Source organism: Hypoxylon trugodes (assembly GCF_022578975.1).
Source record: "Hypoxylon trugodes strain CBS 135444 unplaced genomic scaffold F4822scaffold_3, whole genome shotgun sequence".
In the NCBI taxonomy this organism is placed as follows: Eukaryota; Fungi; Ascomycota; class Sordariomycetes; order Xylariales; family Hypoxylaceae; genus Hypoxylon; species Hypoxylon trugodes.
The window spans coordinates 2,029,987-2,042,386 of NW_026250018.1; the positions used below are offsets into that span (position 1 = coordinate 2,029,987).

General features: G+C 48.0%; 5 protein-coding genes across 5 annotated transcripts; 1 reads left to right on the forward strand and 4 right to left on the reverse strand.

Moving 5' to 3' along the window:
• Window positions 1–1,020: 1,020 nt before the first annotated feature.
• On the reverse strand, window positions 1,021–2,630 carry F4822DRAFT_426951 (aldehyde dehydrogenase; the record flags this gene model as incomplete). The annotated part of the gene is made up of 4 exons (XM_051460657.1): window positions 1,021–1,307; window positions 1,367–1,834; window positions 1,893–2,271; window positions 2,319–2,630. The coding sequence occupies 4 exons, from the start codon at window positions 2,628–2,630 to the stop codon at window positions 1,021–1,023; spliced, it is 1,446 nt and encodes a 481-aa protein (XP_051316871.1).
• Window positions 2,631–4,834: 2,204 nt separating this feature from the next.
• Window positions 4,835–6,578, reverse strand: F4822DRAFT_173537 (acyl-CoA dehydrogenase NM domain-like protein). Its single transcript, XM_051453318.1, has 4 exons — window positions 6,415–6,578; window positions 6,281–6,357; window positions 5,798–6,224; window positions 4,835–5,744 (listed from the first exon to the last, which is right to left on the reverse strand). Exons 1-4 carry the CDS (start codon window positions 6,436–6,438, stop codon window positions 4,920–4,922), a joined length of 1,353 nt encoding a protein of 450 aa, XP_051316872.1. The 5' UTR covers window positions 6,439–6,578; the 3' UTR covers window positions 4,835–4,919.
• A 132-nt stretch (window positions 6,579–6,710) lies between these two features.
• Window positions 6,711–8,206, forward strand: F4822DRAFT_173576 (uncharacterized protein). Its single transcript, XM_051453320.1, has one exon. It carries the CDS (start codon window positions 6,946–6,948, stop codon window positions 8,113–8,115), a length of 1,170 nt encoding a protein of 389 aa, XP_051316873.1. The 5' UTR covers window positions 6,711–6,945; the 3' UTR covers window positions 8,116–8,206.
• F4822DRAFT_173575 (uncharacterized protein) lies at window positions 8,207–9,270 on the reverse strand. The gene has a single exon (XM_051453319.1). It carries the CDS (start codon window positions 9,232–9,234, stop codon window positions 8,299–8,301), a length of 936 nt encoding a protein of 311 aa, XP_051316874.1. The 5' UTR covers window positions 9,235–9,270; the 3' UTR covers window positions 8,207–8,298.
• Window positions 9,271–9,278: 8 nt separating this feature from the next.
• On the reverse strand, window positions 9,279–11,887 carry F4822DRAFT_395522 (spindle pole body formation-associated protein-domain-containing protein). The gene is made up of 2 exons (XM_051457435.1): window positions 11,724–11,887; window positions 9,279–11,661 (listed from the first exon to the last, which is right to left on the reverse strand). Exons 1-2 carry the CDS (start codon window positions 11,791–11,793, stop codon window positions 9,584–9,586), a joined length of 2,148 nt encoding a protein of 715 aa, XP_051316875.1. The 5' UTR covers window positions 11,794–11,887; the 3' UTR covers window positions 9,279–9,583.
• Between the last annotated feature and the right edge of the window lie 513 nt (window positions 11,888–12,400).

The following is a 12,400-nucleotide window of genomic DNA, read 5'->3' on the forward strand; positions in this document are numbered from 1 at the left end:
TTGCATGCATTGGATGTTCTAACGCTCCATCATGTCTTCACAGCACTTCTATCCAATCAATTTCGACTCGAAAAAATATCCCCATCCGAACAATGATGGCCTGAGCTCTCTAGCTAGTTGATCCCGAGCAACGGTGAACAGTGCCTCGGGACCATGACAGTCAATGTTCACGCCACACGCACCCAGCAGATACTGGCCTGGCATACAGGTGGCATAACACACCCAGTAAAATACAGAAGAAGCCCTTTAAACCAACAACCAATAATTCCGCGGCATCGGAACATTACATATCCTCTAAGCAATGGCCTGCCACCCAAAGAACAATGTTAACACAAAAGTCAATTGCTTTGGTATTTCAACACACATCGCGATGACGACCACAGGCCCTCACGGCGGGGTTAATCTCCGATCAGCCACTACCTAGGTATGCAGCGGGGGTGCTCCATCGCCAGCTCTTACAGTTAAGAGCAGCAACGTTGCTCCAGATTCATGACTCTTGTGACCAAGTGCAAGACCGACGGGTCATAAGCTCGGGCCAAACTGGATCTTACGTCCAGGAGGACTCCAGGGAGTTTCCGACGAACCTCAAAACGAGTGCGTTCCAACCTCTAATTACTAACTCGTTTTCCCGCTAACAATCATAGGGTATTTAGAGAAATTCGTCATGACCGCCTGCCAACTATCGGTCGGCGGCTTGAGCTGAATAGAGGAGCGGGGGATCTGCCATCCTACATATAAAGGAGGCAGTCAGTCTAATTAATGAAAATTGTAGAGTAAAACGAGACTGTTGTATGTCGAATATTATCCCCATCCTATTCTACTACTGTCAACCCACGCCTATGTAACTCATGCATATAGTGTTTCCAGTTGCCATTTTTGTGTATCGTAGGTAGTGTCGGCAAGAGAGGGACCAACACGCCGATTGCTCAGTAGCACCTATAATCCACAAAAATCGCACAGAAAACAACTTCTCTTCCTCGTGTTGAAGCTATTCAATCCACCCAAAATAGAATATTCTCTTCAACCCGGCCTTGTATACACGCTCTGCAGGTTGCAAAATGTCTTCAAACCCTCGACGCCGTAATCCGAACGAAGTCCACTTTGCTTATAACCTCCGAATGGGGCTATTGGTTCGATCTCGGCGTGCGTATTAATCCATATATTACCAGCCTGGAGTTGCTTCGCAATACGAGTAGCTTGCGCTTCATCTCTCGTCCATACAGAAGCACCTAGTCCGGTTTCCGTGTCATTGGCCCTCTGAATGACATCCGATTCATCAGACCATTTCATGAGTGGTAATACGGGGCCTAAGTTGGGTTAGTTTCGATTATTGATAAACAATAAATAGTGCAAGGGGTATACCGACCGAACTGCTCCTCACGAACCACCTTCGCTTCATCAGGTGGGTTGTCAACAATCGTAAGAGGGAGGTAGAAGCCCTTCCTATCGGTTAACGGTTTTGTTCCACCAGTTGCTACCGTGAGTTGATCCTTTTCGACACTCTCGAAGAAGCCCTTTACGCGTTCGTATTGCGCTTCGTTGGTAACGGGCCCCGCATAAGATGTCTCGCCGACCCCTAAGGTGAGAGCTTTGACATGCTCAACTAAGTTCGACAATACCTGATCATATACAGATTCGTGCACGTATAGCCGTTTTATCGACATGCAGATCTGGCCTGCATTGCAGAAAGAAAACAGGGCAATTCTAGGTACAATAGCAGCAGGGTCGACGTCAGCACAAATGATTGCTGGATCGTTGCCGCCTAGCTCGAGCGTCACACGCTTCAGGGTGTCGCTACACGCTTTTAGAATTTTCTTCCCATTGGGAGCTGAGCCTATCGCTTGTTGTTAGTCAACCCACCAGACAAAATGGGAGTGAGATGGAAATCTTACCAGTGAAGTTGATCATGTTGATCCCCGGATGTGTTGTCAACCAGGGACCTAAGTCGTCGTCACCACTCAATGCTTGAAAGACTCCTGGAGGGAAGAAACGAAGCCCCAGCTCGGCCATCTTCAAATTACAGTAAGGAGTAAAAGGAGATGATTTCAGTATGAAGGCATTTCCAGTTAGCAATGCAGGCGCCATCTTCGCACTAGCTATGAAGACAGGGTAATTCCAAGGCACGATCCCCACTGAGACGCCAAGAGGCGAATATCGAGTAACGATCTTGCGCTCTTTCGTATCTTCAATAACCTCCCCGGAGAGAGTCAATTTGGCAACCCCCCGCAGAAAGTGTACTCCAGTACCGATTTCATTTTTGGCCCAGAAGATCTATTTCTAATTAGTCAAATACCGTTGAGTGCTTTTGATTTACTTACAGGCTTACCCTGCTCCTTCACTAGCATTTGGGCGAAATCGTCCGTGTGTGACTCGAGTGCATCGGCGAAGTCCTCAATAGCTTTCTGTCGCTCAGACCAAGGGACTTCCGCCCATACTTTCACCGCTCTCTGAGCAGCCTCGACGGCTTTATTCACATCCTCGAGGGTAGAGACGGGAACATCTGGGTTTTCCCCCAAAGTAGCAGGATTTACGGTACGTCTTGTCGCTCTTGACTCCTCACGCCTCCCATCGATTATGTTATAAAATGCCGTGAAAGCAAGGGGTTCACTAGTCGAAGTAGTCGGCGCCATGGTTATAATTTTCTCTAACTTTTCAAGAATAAGTCTCAACGATGGACTTGAACAACGAGGGACACAAAGAGATTAAATACCTAGCGACAAGCAGCGTCGCCACAGAATAATCAGTAACTATCATCAAGACTACATACTCTCGGGATTTGCCCAAGTCCAAGCCACACTCCTGATTGGCCCCTCAGAGCGGATAGATGTTGGTTGGAACCACAGAAGTAAATCCTCTGGCTTATAGAATTCGCTATAATAGGCATGGACTCCACAGAATAAAGTGGTTAATCGGGTTTGTGTTACTTTGTCGCTATTCGCGAGTCTCTACGTAAGTGGCTATACTAAAGCCACTATAGTAACTGCTTACGACCTAACAATGCGGCGTAGTAGATCGATCGCGGAATTATAGCGGCAGGCCAAGACACATCGTGCTGTTGGAACTGATTATACTATGACATATACTATGCTTAAAATAATCGTCGCAATACCCGAAGTATCATATCAATTCTTCAGCACTTCGCCGAGTCACGATGGCAGGTCGATACGTTTTAATTCTTTAAAGTCTGGAGCAAGTATCTAAAACTCCTGAGCTACACCGCTAGATCGAATGATTGACAATGATCCATATAAATTAATATAGCTAACCCTCCTTTAACCTACCCTTTTCGTAATCCGTATGACAATGGGACGCAGTAAAGTAGGGAGATGGTCGGAGATAGGCGGATTTAATTCCGCCCTCCCTCTCTTAATTCTACGGGTAGCTACCCAACTTGAGTAAACTCAGATGACAGTCGTTACTTTCACTCACTCATGAAACTCAAATTGGGTTATCATTGTATTCCTTCCTCAGTGAACAAAGTATTCAGTTTCAAGCAGTCGTTATTTCCCTGAAGACTCCTGGTAGACGTCTCAAGGGATGATACATGCACAAGAGCCTGCGATCATAAAGTTAGCACCCAACGCGATAATTGTCTCATTTAGTAACTTAATGTGAGCTTTATGGAAACAGAGCCCTGTGAGTCATAAACAAGGTTTCTAAGACTTACGCAACTGCGATGTTATATAGTCATAAAGTTGAAGGGTTCCTTCTACAGTTCTCACAAAAGAAGTCAAATGATCTTGTCGATCATCAGACAGAGTTGATGCTTCATTACTCCAAAGCCATATATAGTTTTATTACGAGATATTATGACACTTGATGCTTCGATTTGGCAGGAGTCGACTAACCAACTCGCATAATCCACGAATATATATTGCACAGAACATTCTTCATCATCCCGACTCTTTTATTACAACCTCAACCACCATACTCTATCCACCAGTCTATATATCCCAAGCACATCCAAATGTCTTTATATCCTTTACTTCCAGAACTCCTCATAGTTTCGTTTCTTCGTACCACATACATGTCAGGCCTCTAATATCCTGCTTACCTAGGTACCTAAGCGGTTGAGGCTCTAGGTGCATTAAATGTGCCACAGAGACATCTCACATCGGAAGGGCACGTACCTATTCCAGGATGCGGATACCTTTGCATGATCTCTGCTGATCCCCAATCACCACAAACTTCATACGAGTTTGCGCCAAACCTCATGCCCCAATCGCTCGATGGGACCCACCACACCGATAATAAGAGCCGCAGCAACTCAAGATGGACAGGCTACAGTCGGAAATTGGCGAGTCAAGTGCCAATCGAAGCTACTACTTGATTTCCAGTGCCCACCGTGGACCTACAGGCTTGCTCCGAGAGCCCACCCATACTCGCACTACGGCGCTTACTAGGTGCACGGCCACAAGCGATATCTGAAATGAGCACGACGATCTACTCCAATGAGAAAGATCTAGGCCAAACACCATTATTAAGCTTGCGGTCGACGCCAAGGTCTTAGGGAAGAGGAAGAGGCCAGCAGCTGCTACTCCTAATCGTAAAATACGAAGGGCATGGGTCGTCCGGTTCAAATGAAGTGATGGGAATAGTGGTTAGGCTGTGAATACATGCGGGAAGTGGAGAGAACGTAAAATGGGATATGAAGCGGTGGCTGTCCCCGCGTCCCTCTGGCCCCAGTGGTTGTGTTGCGTTCAACAATATTTACGACGAAGGCCGGAGAGATTGGTGAAAGGGGGGGCATTGGGGATTGACATAGGAAGCGACATATCGAGTAACTAATGTGTTAGGATCAACCCACTTCACTAGGCTAGTCTGCGTGGTTAATATACAAATTACCCAACACCCAAGTAGTAGTCATTCAAGCAAGAAATGGAAATAAACATTGTATCTTAGTAGTGCCAATAATCTTCCTATATCTTGGGTTTGATATTTGATCCAGGTTGGAAGAGCTTTACATTGTGCTGCTTCAATAATTTTTCTGTCCTCTCCTTCTGCCACTGGATCTTCTGTGTGACCTCCTTACCCCTCTTATTTTCGTTGCGACCCATCTGCTGCAAGTGAACCTCATCCGGTCCGTCAGCAAGCCTCAGTGTCCGGATCTGCGCCCACATGTTTGCGAGAGGTGTGTCTTGACTGACACCAGCACCACCGAAAGCCTGGACGGCGCGATCGATGACCGTCAACGCGGTCTGAGGCACAAGGACCTTGGCTTGTGCAATTTCCCTTAGTGTGGCTTTGGGACCGAGATCATCCATCTTAATAGCAGCATTCAGGACAATGAGACGCGCGGAGTCAATCTCAATACGTGACTTAGCGACCCATTCGAGGATGACACCGTGCTCGCGCAGCTGTTTTCCGAAGGGTGTCTTCTTAGGGTCGTTGATGCGCATAAGCATCCACTCGAGGGCACGCTCGGCGGCGCCGATGCTGCGCATAGCGTGATGGATGCGCCCAGGACCTAATCGGCCTTGGATGATTTCAAAGCCTCGTCCTTCGCCTAGGACTAGATTGCGCGCGGGGACTCGTACGTCGGAGAAGGAAATGTGACCGTGACCGTGCGGCGCATCATCGTATCCGTAGACGTTAAGCATTCGGTGGATGGTGATGCCTTTGGTATTCGCGGGGACCAGGATTACGGATTGCTGTTTGTAAGGATCAGGGTTGGAGGCGTCGGATTTGCCCATTACGACGTAGATCGCACACCGCGGGTCGCCGGCACCGCTGGACCACCATTTCTGCGAGTTATTAGTACGGCGCCTTAAGTGTTATGGGCATAATGAAGACATACGGAGCCGTTCAGGACATATTCATTTCCCTCCTTCTTTATGCTGAGCTGGATGTTTGTGGCATCGGATGAAGCAACATCAGGCTCAGTCATCAGAAAGGCAGATCGGATCTTGCCATCCATCAATGGTTTCAGCCACTCGGCCTTTTGCTCCTCATTTCCGTATTTGGCCAACACCTCCATGTTTCCCGTGTCGGGTGCTGCACAGTTGGTGGCCTCGGAAGCTGTCCTCGACTTGCCCAGCCATTCAGCCATTAATCCATACTCCAAGTTCGTGTAGCCCGGCGATTCCTTGTAGTGGCCTTTGGGCAAGAACATGTTCCATAGTCCTAGCTTCTTCGCCTTGTCTTTCAAATCCTCAATGATGGGAGGATGGTGGTCCCATCGTGCAGAGCCCTCCCCAATCTGAGCTTCTAACACGGGGTCTGCTCTAGTTGGCTTTGGTGTCAGTGATACTCATGATATAAGGAGGACTCATTTGCTCACGGTATGCATTCTTCCTCGACGAATTTGGCTACAACGTCTAAGGTCTTCTTCGCCTTTTCGCTTACGCGATGTTTCACCTAGGAGTTTGGTAAGTGGGAGTACTATGTTGAGTGTACGAAGTTATTGGATCTTACAATATCCGGGATCTTAGAAGACATTTTGATCTGGTATAACTTAATTTGATCGAATTGAATTGATTATACGCAATTCTTAAAATTTAGTTCGAGAAATACATATCCGGGGAAGAAGAAACTGAAATGAATTGAGTTCTAAGTGAGACCTTGTAATAGCTACATTCTAGGAAAGTTCCGAGGCATGTCACTAAATCGGCTTCCCCGTCGACATAAACCGAGGTAGCTTCAGCGGGGTGCATGTAACTACAGCGAGGATTAGCTCCTAAAGCCGATACGAGTTGGGGGGAGCTGAGTACCCCGACCGGGGAGCGGATAGCTATCTGGGTACTTAAGCTAACCCCCTGTAGTTGCTAAAATTATTATGGGGACCCAAAGCTAATCCCATTTAGTGCACTAATGCTACTACCAACATTTTTCCCTATCGAAAACGACACTAACGAGAGCTTAGCCTTGTGCCTTATTCAGAAATTATTTTGAACTTGCCATCATAGTTCTCCCTTCCCATCAACAACCCAAATCCCATCGCCCACCATGTCCGAAGAACGCGAAATCGAGCCAGCCCAATCCACAGAGGTCGCCGCGCCGGCACCCAAAAAAGTCAAAAAGATAATCCGCAAAAAGCGACCCGCGAGACCACAAGTCGATTCCTCCTTCATAACCTCCGAGCCGCCCCCCCAAACCGGTACCATCTTCAACATCTGGTACAACAAATGGTCGGGCGGTGACCGGGAAGACAAATACCTCTCCAAAACCCACGCCAAGGGGCGCTGCAACATCGCCAAAGATAGCGGTTTCACACGAGCCGACAAAGTGCCCGGATCCTACTTCTGCCTCTTCTTCGCGCGCGGCATATGCCCCAAAGGTCAAGACTGCGAGTACCTGCACCGCCTGCCCGGAATCCACGACCTATTCAACCCGAACGTCGATTGTTTCGGGCGCGACAAGCACTCGGATTACCGCGACGATATGGGCGGTGTCGGGAGTTTCATGCGGCAGAATCGTACAATCTACGTCGGACGGATCCACGTCACCGACGACATCGAAGAAATCGTAGCGCGCCATTTCGCAGAATGGGGACAAGTGGAACGGATCCGCGTGTTGAATACTCGCGGGGTGGCGTTTATCACGTATACGAACGAGGCGAACGCACAGTTCGCTAAGGAAGCTATGGCGCATCAGTCTTTGGATCATGAGGAGATTCTGAATGTTAGGTGGGCTACTGCGGATCCGAATCCTATGGCCCAGGCTAGGGAGGCGAGACGGATTGAGGAGCAGGCTGCGGAGGCTATTCGACGAGCACTACCCGAGGCGTTTGTGGCGGAGATCGAGGGTAGGGATCCGGAGGCTAGGAAACGGCGGAAGATTGAGAGTAGTTTTGGTTTGGAGGGATATGAAGCTCCGGATGATATTTACTTCGCGCGTGGCGCACAGGCAGTGAACCCCGTGGGAAGGCAAGGATACGAGTTAGAGCAAGAACAACGGTTGATGATTGAGAATGGTGAAGTGGGTGGTGGCGATGGAAGTACGTCCGCTCCGTTGGCGATGGAAGCACCGCAACAATTTGAACAACAAGGTGGCATATTTTCGAGCAGTACTTTAGCTGCGTTAAAGACAGCGAAAATATCAACAGCACCTAAAGCAAAAGCAACATCGTCGGGACCGTTAGTAGCGTACGGGAGCGATAGTGAAGATGACGAATAATGGACTTCATCACAAAATTGTATCATATCTCAGGCGTTAAAAGAGGAATTGTATATACAAAACAACGCGCAACCACATAGATACCATTGCTCGGCGCGTGTCATGGCATAATAGATCACAAATGACGAGAATAGTCATCCAAATTGCCCTAATGCAACCAACCGCCCTTTTGTGTCTATTGATTCAACTATTAAATATCCTCGAATAAAGCAACTCATGCCTTCCCACCCAAAAATCCATCACCGGTACATTCTGCCCAGCATCCTCCACACGCGTGTCCCACTCCCGATCCACAACCGCCGTGATATAAGTCTGTACTTCCTGTCCAGCAAGCACGCGCTGCGCCTGGTACGGCCCGAATAAACCAGCGCGCACCGCGGCCGAGACTAGTGCTTTTGCGTGGTTTAACATGAATATATACGCCGCTTGGTGTGCCGTAAGTCCGCAGAGACTTGATATCGCGCCGAAGAGAGGCGGTAAATGAGCGGAAACAGGTGGTGGAAGACCTTTTGTGTCTGATCCTTTGCTAGTAGATGAGGTTGAGCGCAGGAGGTCGGAGTAGGTTTTAAGTGTAGAGGATGGAGTCTGCGATGATAGGGAAGATGCGATGCTTTTCTCCCATATCGCTAGTAGCGCACGACCTTGTGCGACGGAAGCCCGTCGGCCGACCCTGCATACAATGGCTGCATCTAGTTCATCGTCGAGATTGGCTGCATTTTCTGATGAGGGGTTGCGGTGTGCGGCGAGGGCAAAAGGAAGGGTTGTGCTGGCGTAAGATGAGAGGGAGAGTGGGAGGAAGGATGAGAATGACGATGATGATGCGGAAGGCGAGGGACCCCGCCGTCGGGTATGCGCTAGATACGATTCTAACCCAGAGCTGAATGCGAAAGAACCTAATGGTAGAGCTGAGTCAGAAAGTAATAGGAGATAATGATGTGCGGATTGAGCTGAGGGTGTAGATGGTATTGATGACGATGATGTGCCATTCTGTTTGGTGGCTGGCTGTGATTTCGTTAGGCGTTTTTTAGCCCTCTGTAGTCGGAGTTCCAAGTCCGAGATTTCATTTTGAAGTGCCTCATAAGACTCTTCGTAGGCCTCATCTGTATTTGAATCCGTCATGTCATTAATTCAAAAGGAGGTATCACCAAAAGAGATGAAAAGTATAAAATATAAGCTAGAGTTTTGTATTTCAGCGCGCATTAGTAGCAAAGTTTAGAAGCAGCCTTTAATGCACGAAAAGAGCTATCTCGATGGCCGGTATCTCGAAATCCCCACCAACGCCTCAAACCTAAATCCCTTTCACCATTAAACCCTCAACTTGCCAGGAGAGTTTACCAGTATCAAATAGAAGGAAAGGAAATAAGCATTAAACTCCCATTCCATGCAACACCATGCAATTCCTTATCATGCCAATTTTCACCTTCGACCATACCATAGTCATGCCTCAATTTCTCGATACGATCCAACCTTACGGATGAATATTCTCCTTGTCGCGGCCGTTGCCACTAATATTCTTTAGTCTCTCGAGTTTCTTCTGCGCCAAGCGAGCTCGGGCTGCAGCCTGTCGATCCACGGGTAATGTACAGCGAGAACTATTCGCCGAACCACTACGCTCGGGCTCCGGGCCACCAAGGCGAGCGAAACGATCTTGCACCAAGTCATAACCGGGTCCTTCGGGTGTATCGTTGCCATAGGATACAGGGCGTGTAGAACGAGGTCGAAGTCTTGAAGAGCGTGGTGTTGCTTTCACGGGAGATACAGGTGCATCAACATCCTTCTCTGTGCGACTTGCACGAGATTCAGTAAGCCTCTGGTCAAGTAACTCCTTCGGAGTAAGATGAGCAACCGAATTTCTCGTTGGTGATCGATTGAGTCTGCTTGAGAACGCTTCAGACATCGCTCGTCCACAGTCAAACGAGGGTAGGGAGGGTTCCGCTTTTGTAACAGATCGAAGTCCACGCGGTTCACGGTCCTCCATAATCAGGTCCTTCTCTCGCTTGTTGGTGGCCGCCTGTTCGTCTTTAGCTTTGTTCATCTGGCTCTTAGTGTCCCTAAAGCCGTTCGACCAATCTGACGGTATCATGCTCTCGGACTTGACCCTGTTGGAGACGGGATTCTTCTTTGGCTCTTCTTTGCCTCCTAGTAATGATTTCTGGGTCAAGTCGAGTGAGAGATCTTCGACGGAAACCGAACGTTTGACGCGGCCTGCGGACTTGAATTCATCATATTTGGAGGGCTTGCCAAGGGACTCGATGCTTGCCATTAAATCGCGTGTTGCTTTACCCGAAGAATTCGCGGCCTCCAGCTCTCTAACGGTCTTCTCTAGCGCAGCAATCTTTTCATTCTTCTCCTGTAAGACCTGTAGAGCCTCAGCGGTTCGGGATTTAGCACCCTTCTTTAGGGACTCATAGTCCCTCTTCATCTTCTGTATTTCTTCATCTTTTTGTTGAGACGTCTCTTTGGCAATACGTAGCTGTGCCTCTAGCTTCTTAGCCACGGCCACATCCGCTGCTCCTCCGTGGGCAGAGTCGTCATGATACTTATTCGCTCGCTCCTCTGCTGCACTCAAGCTAGACCTAAGCTTCTTGTTTTCTTCGCGGAGCTTGTCCATTTGTCTTAGTTCGGCTCGTGCTCGTCGAAGTTCTCGATTGACTTCGAGAATAGTCTGCTCGGTTCTAGGCGAAGTGTCAATATGCCGGCGTTCGGATCGGGTGCGTCTCGACTCGGCTTCGTGGTCTTTGAGAAGAGCTTCAAGATCTTTCACTTGATCTCGATAACGCTGGGCTAAGTGAGTCTGCTTGGCTAGGTCCTTTTCTAGAGAATTGTGCTCATTGCTGCTCCCATGCTTTTTCTTCGCAATCTGAGCAGACATAGCCGCCATATCCTCGTCCATCTTAGCAACCTTTAGTTGTTCTTCCTTCAGTTTCTGAGCCAACTCTATTGCCTCAGCATCCTTTTTCTTAGCATATGACTTAGCCATTGCCTTGTACTTAACAAGTTGCTCAATGTTAGCCATTGCCTCCTCGCGGTATTTATTAAATTCCCCTTTCCAGTATTTTCCCGACTCGGAGTGGGGCTCATTAAGATCAACCGTTGCATCATGATGATTGACATCGTCCTCCCACTCATCGTCGGATTCGTTATCGGCAGGTTTTGAAGACGGCTCCTCCTCTACTGTCCTAGCGGACCTCTTAACCCTTGTAGAACGAGAATTCTCCAATGCCCTTCGTAGGTTTGATGTTTTTCGATGCTGAGCCGAAGCCAAGGGACTGGAGTCAAGAGTACTACTTCCAGCCTTGACATCGTGATTGAACGAAACGCGTTTCCTGCGTGCAGTTCCAGTCCCTCCTGGAGTCAATAGAATACTTGTTGGCTGTTTATTCGGGGATTGCTTAGTCGGGGAAGTCGCGTCTTTCGAAGTTGAGCGGTCGTCCATTTTCTTCGCAGCTTCGGATGAATTCCGATTTCCAAATAGGGCATTCTTGATCGCTCGAGCCGCAAACACAGGCGCTGGCGTGTCTGGTCCCTCGAATTGTGCAGTGTCCTCTGCTGAATATTAGTAAATACAAGCATACCTAGGTAGTAAATATAGTTGCAGCAGAACTTACCGCCACCACCAGACGCGTCGTTTGCGCCGGTCGCGCCTTGGAAACTTCTCTTAATAGCCCACCCGAGCATTGTGCTCGATTTGAGCGTAGCTAGCAAGTTTGTGGCCTTAGAAACACCAAAAAGTTGCTATGTGTGTTGTGGTGGGAGAGAAGAGGAATTGGAATGAATTGGCGAGTAGGAAAAAAAAGAAATAGCCCTGGAAGTAGGTGTGTTGTATGTTTACTTTTGTTCGGGGCAACGCCGCCAATGATAGCTCTATAATTATGGTTAGATACCCCGCTGGAACCACCTGAATGATGCACCTAGCTCAGCTGTACACTAGCACTAATGCAGTACACGTAGAATTTAGTGGACTTTAATGTTTCTACAGCTGCCTAGGTCCAAGTTTATTTTTACACTATCTCCAACTTTATGTGTATCTATGGATTTTAGCATTTACCTAATCTTCATAATGTAGCTATGATTGAAGCTAAATCTTAATAAAAAAACATAACTTTAACATACATTGAAAGAAAACAGTAAATGTAAAACTAAAATTTAGGTACAGGTGTTCAAGTACTAGGTACTTGAATTACAGTATATGATTGGTATTACGTAAGCTAGGGACGTGGGGCAGTCGAGACCCGATGGGCATATAAAAACGGCCCCACCTGTGTGACTGGGCATTCATTCATCA

Coding starts and splice junctions, on each gene's coding strand:
- F4822DRAFT_173575 (XM_051453319.1), bottom strand. CDS start 9,234: ATGACGGATTCAAATACAGATGAGGCCTACGAAGAGTCTTATGAGGCA.
- F4822DRAFT_395522 (XM_051457435.1), bottom strand. CDS start 11,793: ATGCTCGGGTGGGCTATTAAGAGAAGTTTCCAAGGCGCGACCGGCGCA. Junction 11,662..11,723: donor CGACGCGTCTGGTGGTGGCG/GTAAGTTCTGCT, acceptor AATATTCAGCAG/AGGACACTGCACAATTCGAG.
- F4822DRAFT_173576 (XM_051453320.1), top strand. CDS start 6,946: ATGTCCGAAGAACGCGAAATCGAGCCAGCCCAATCCACAGAGGTCGCC.
- F4822DRAFT_173537 (XM_051453318.1), bottom strand. CDS start 6,438: ATGTCTTCTAAGATCCCGGATATT. Junction 6,358..6,414: donor CTTCTAAGATCCCGGATATT/GTAAGATCCAAT, acceptor CCAAACTCCTAG/GTGAAACATCGCGTAAGCGA. Junction 5,745..5,797: donor AATATGTCCTGAACGGCTCC/GTATGTCTTCAT, acceptor AATAACTCGCAG/AAATGGTGGTCCAGCGGTGC.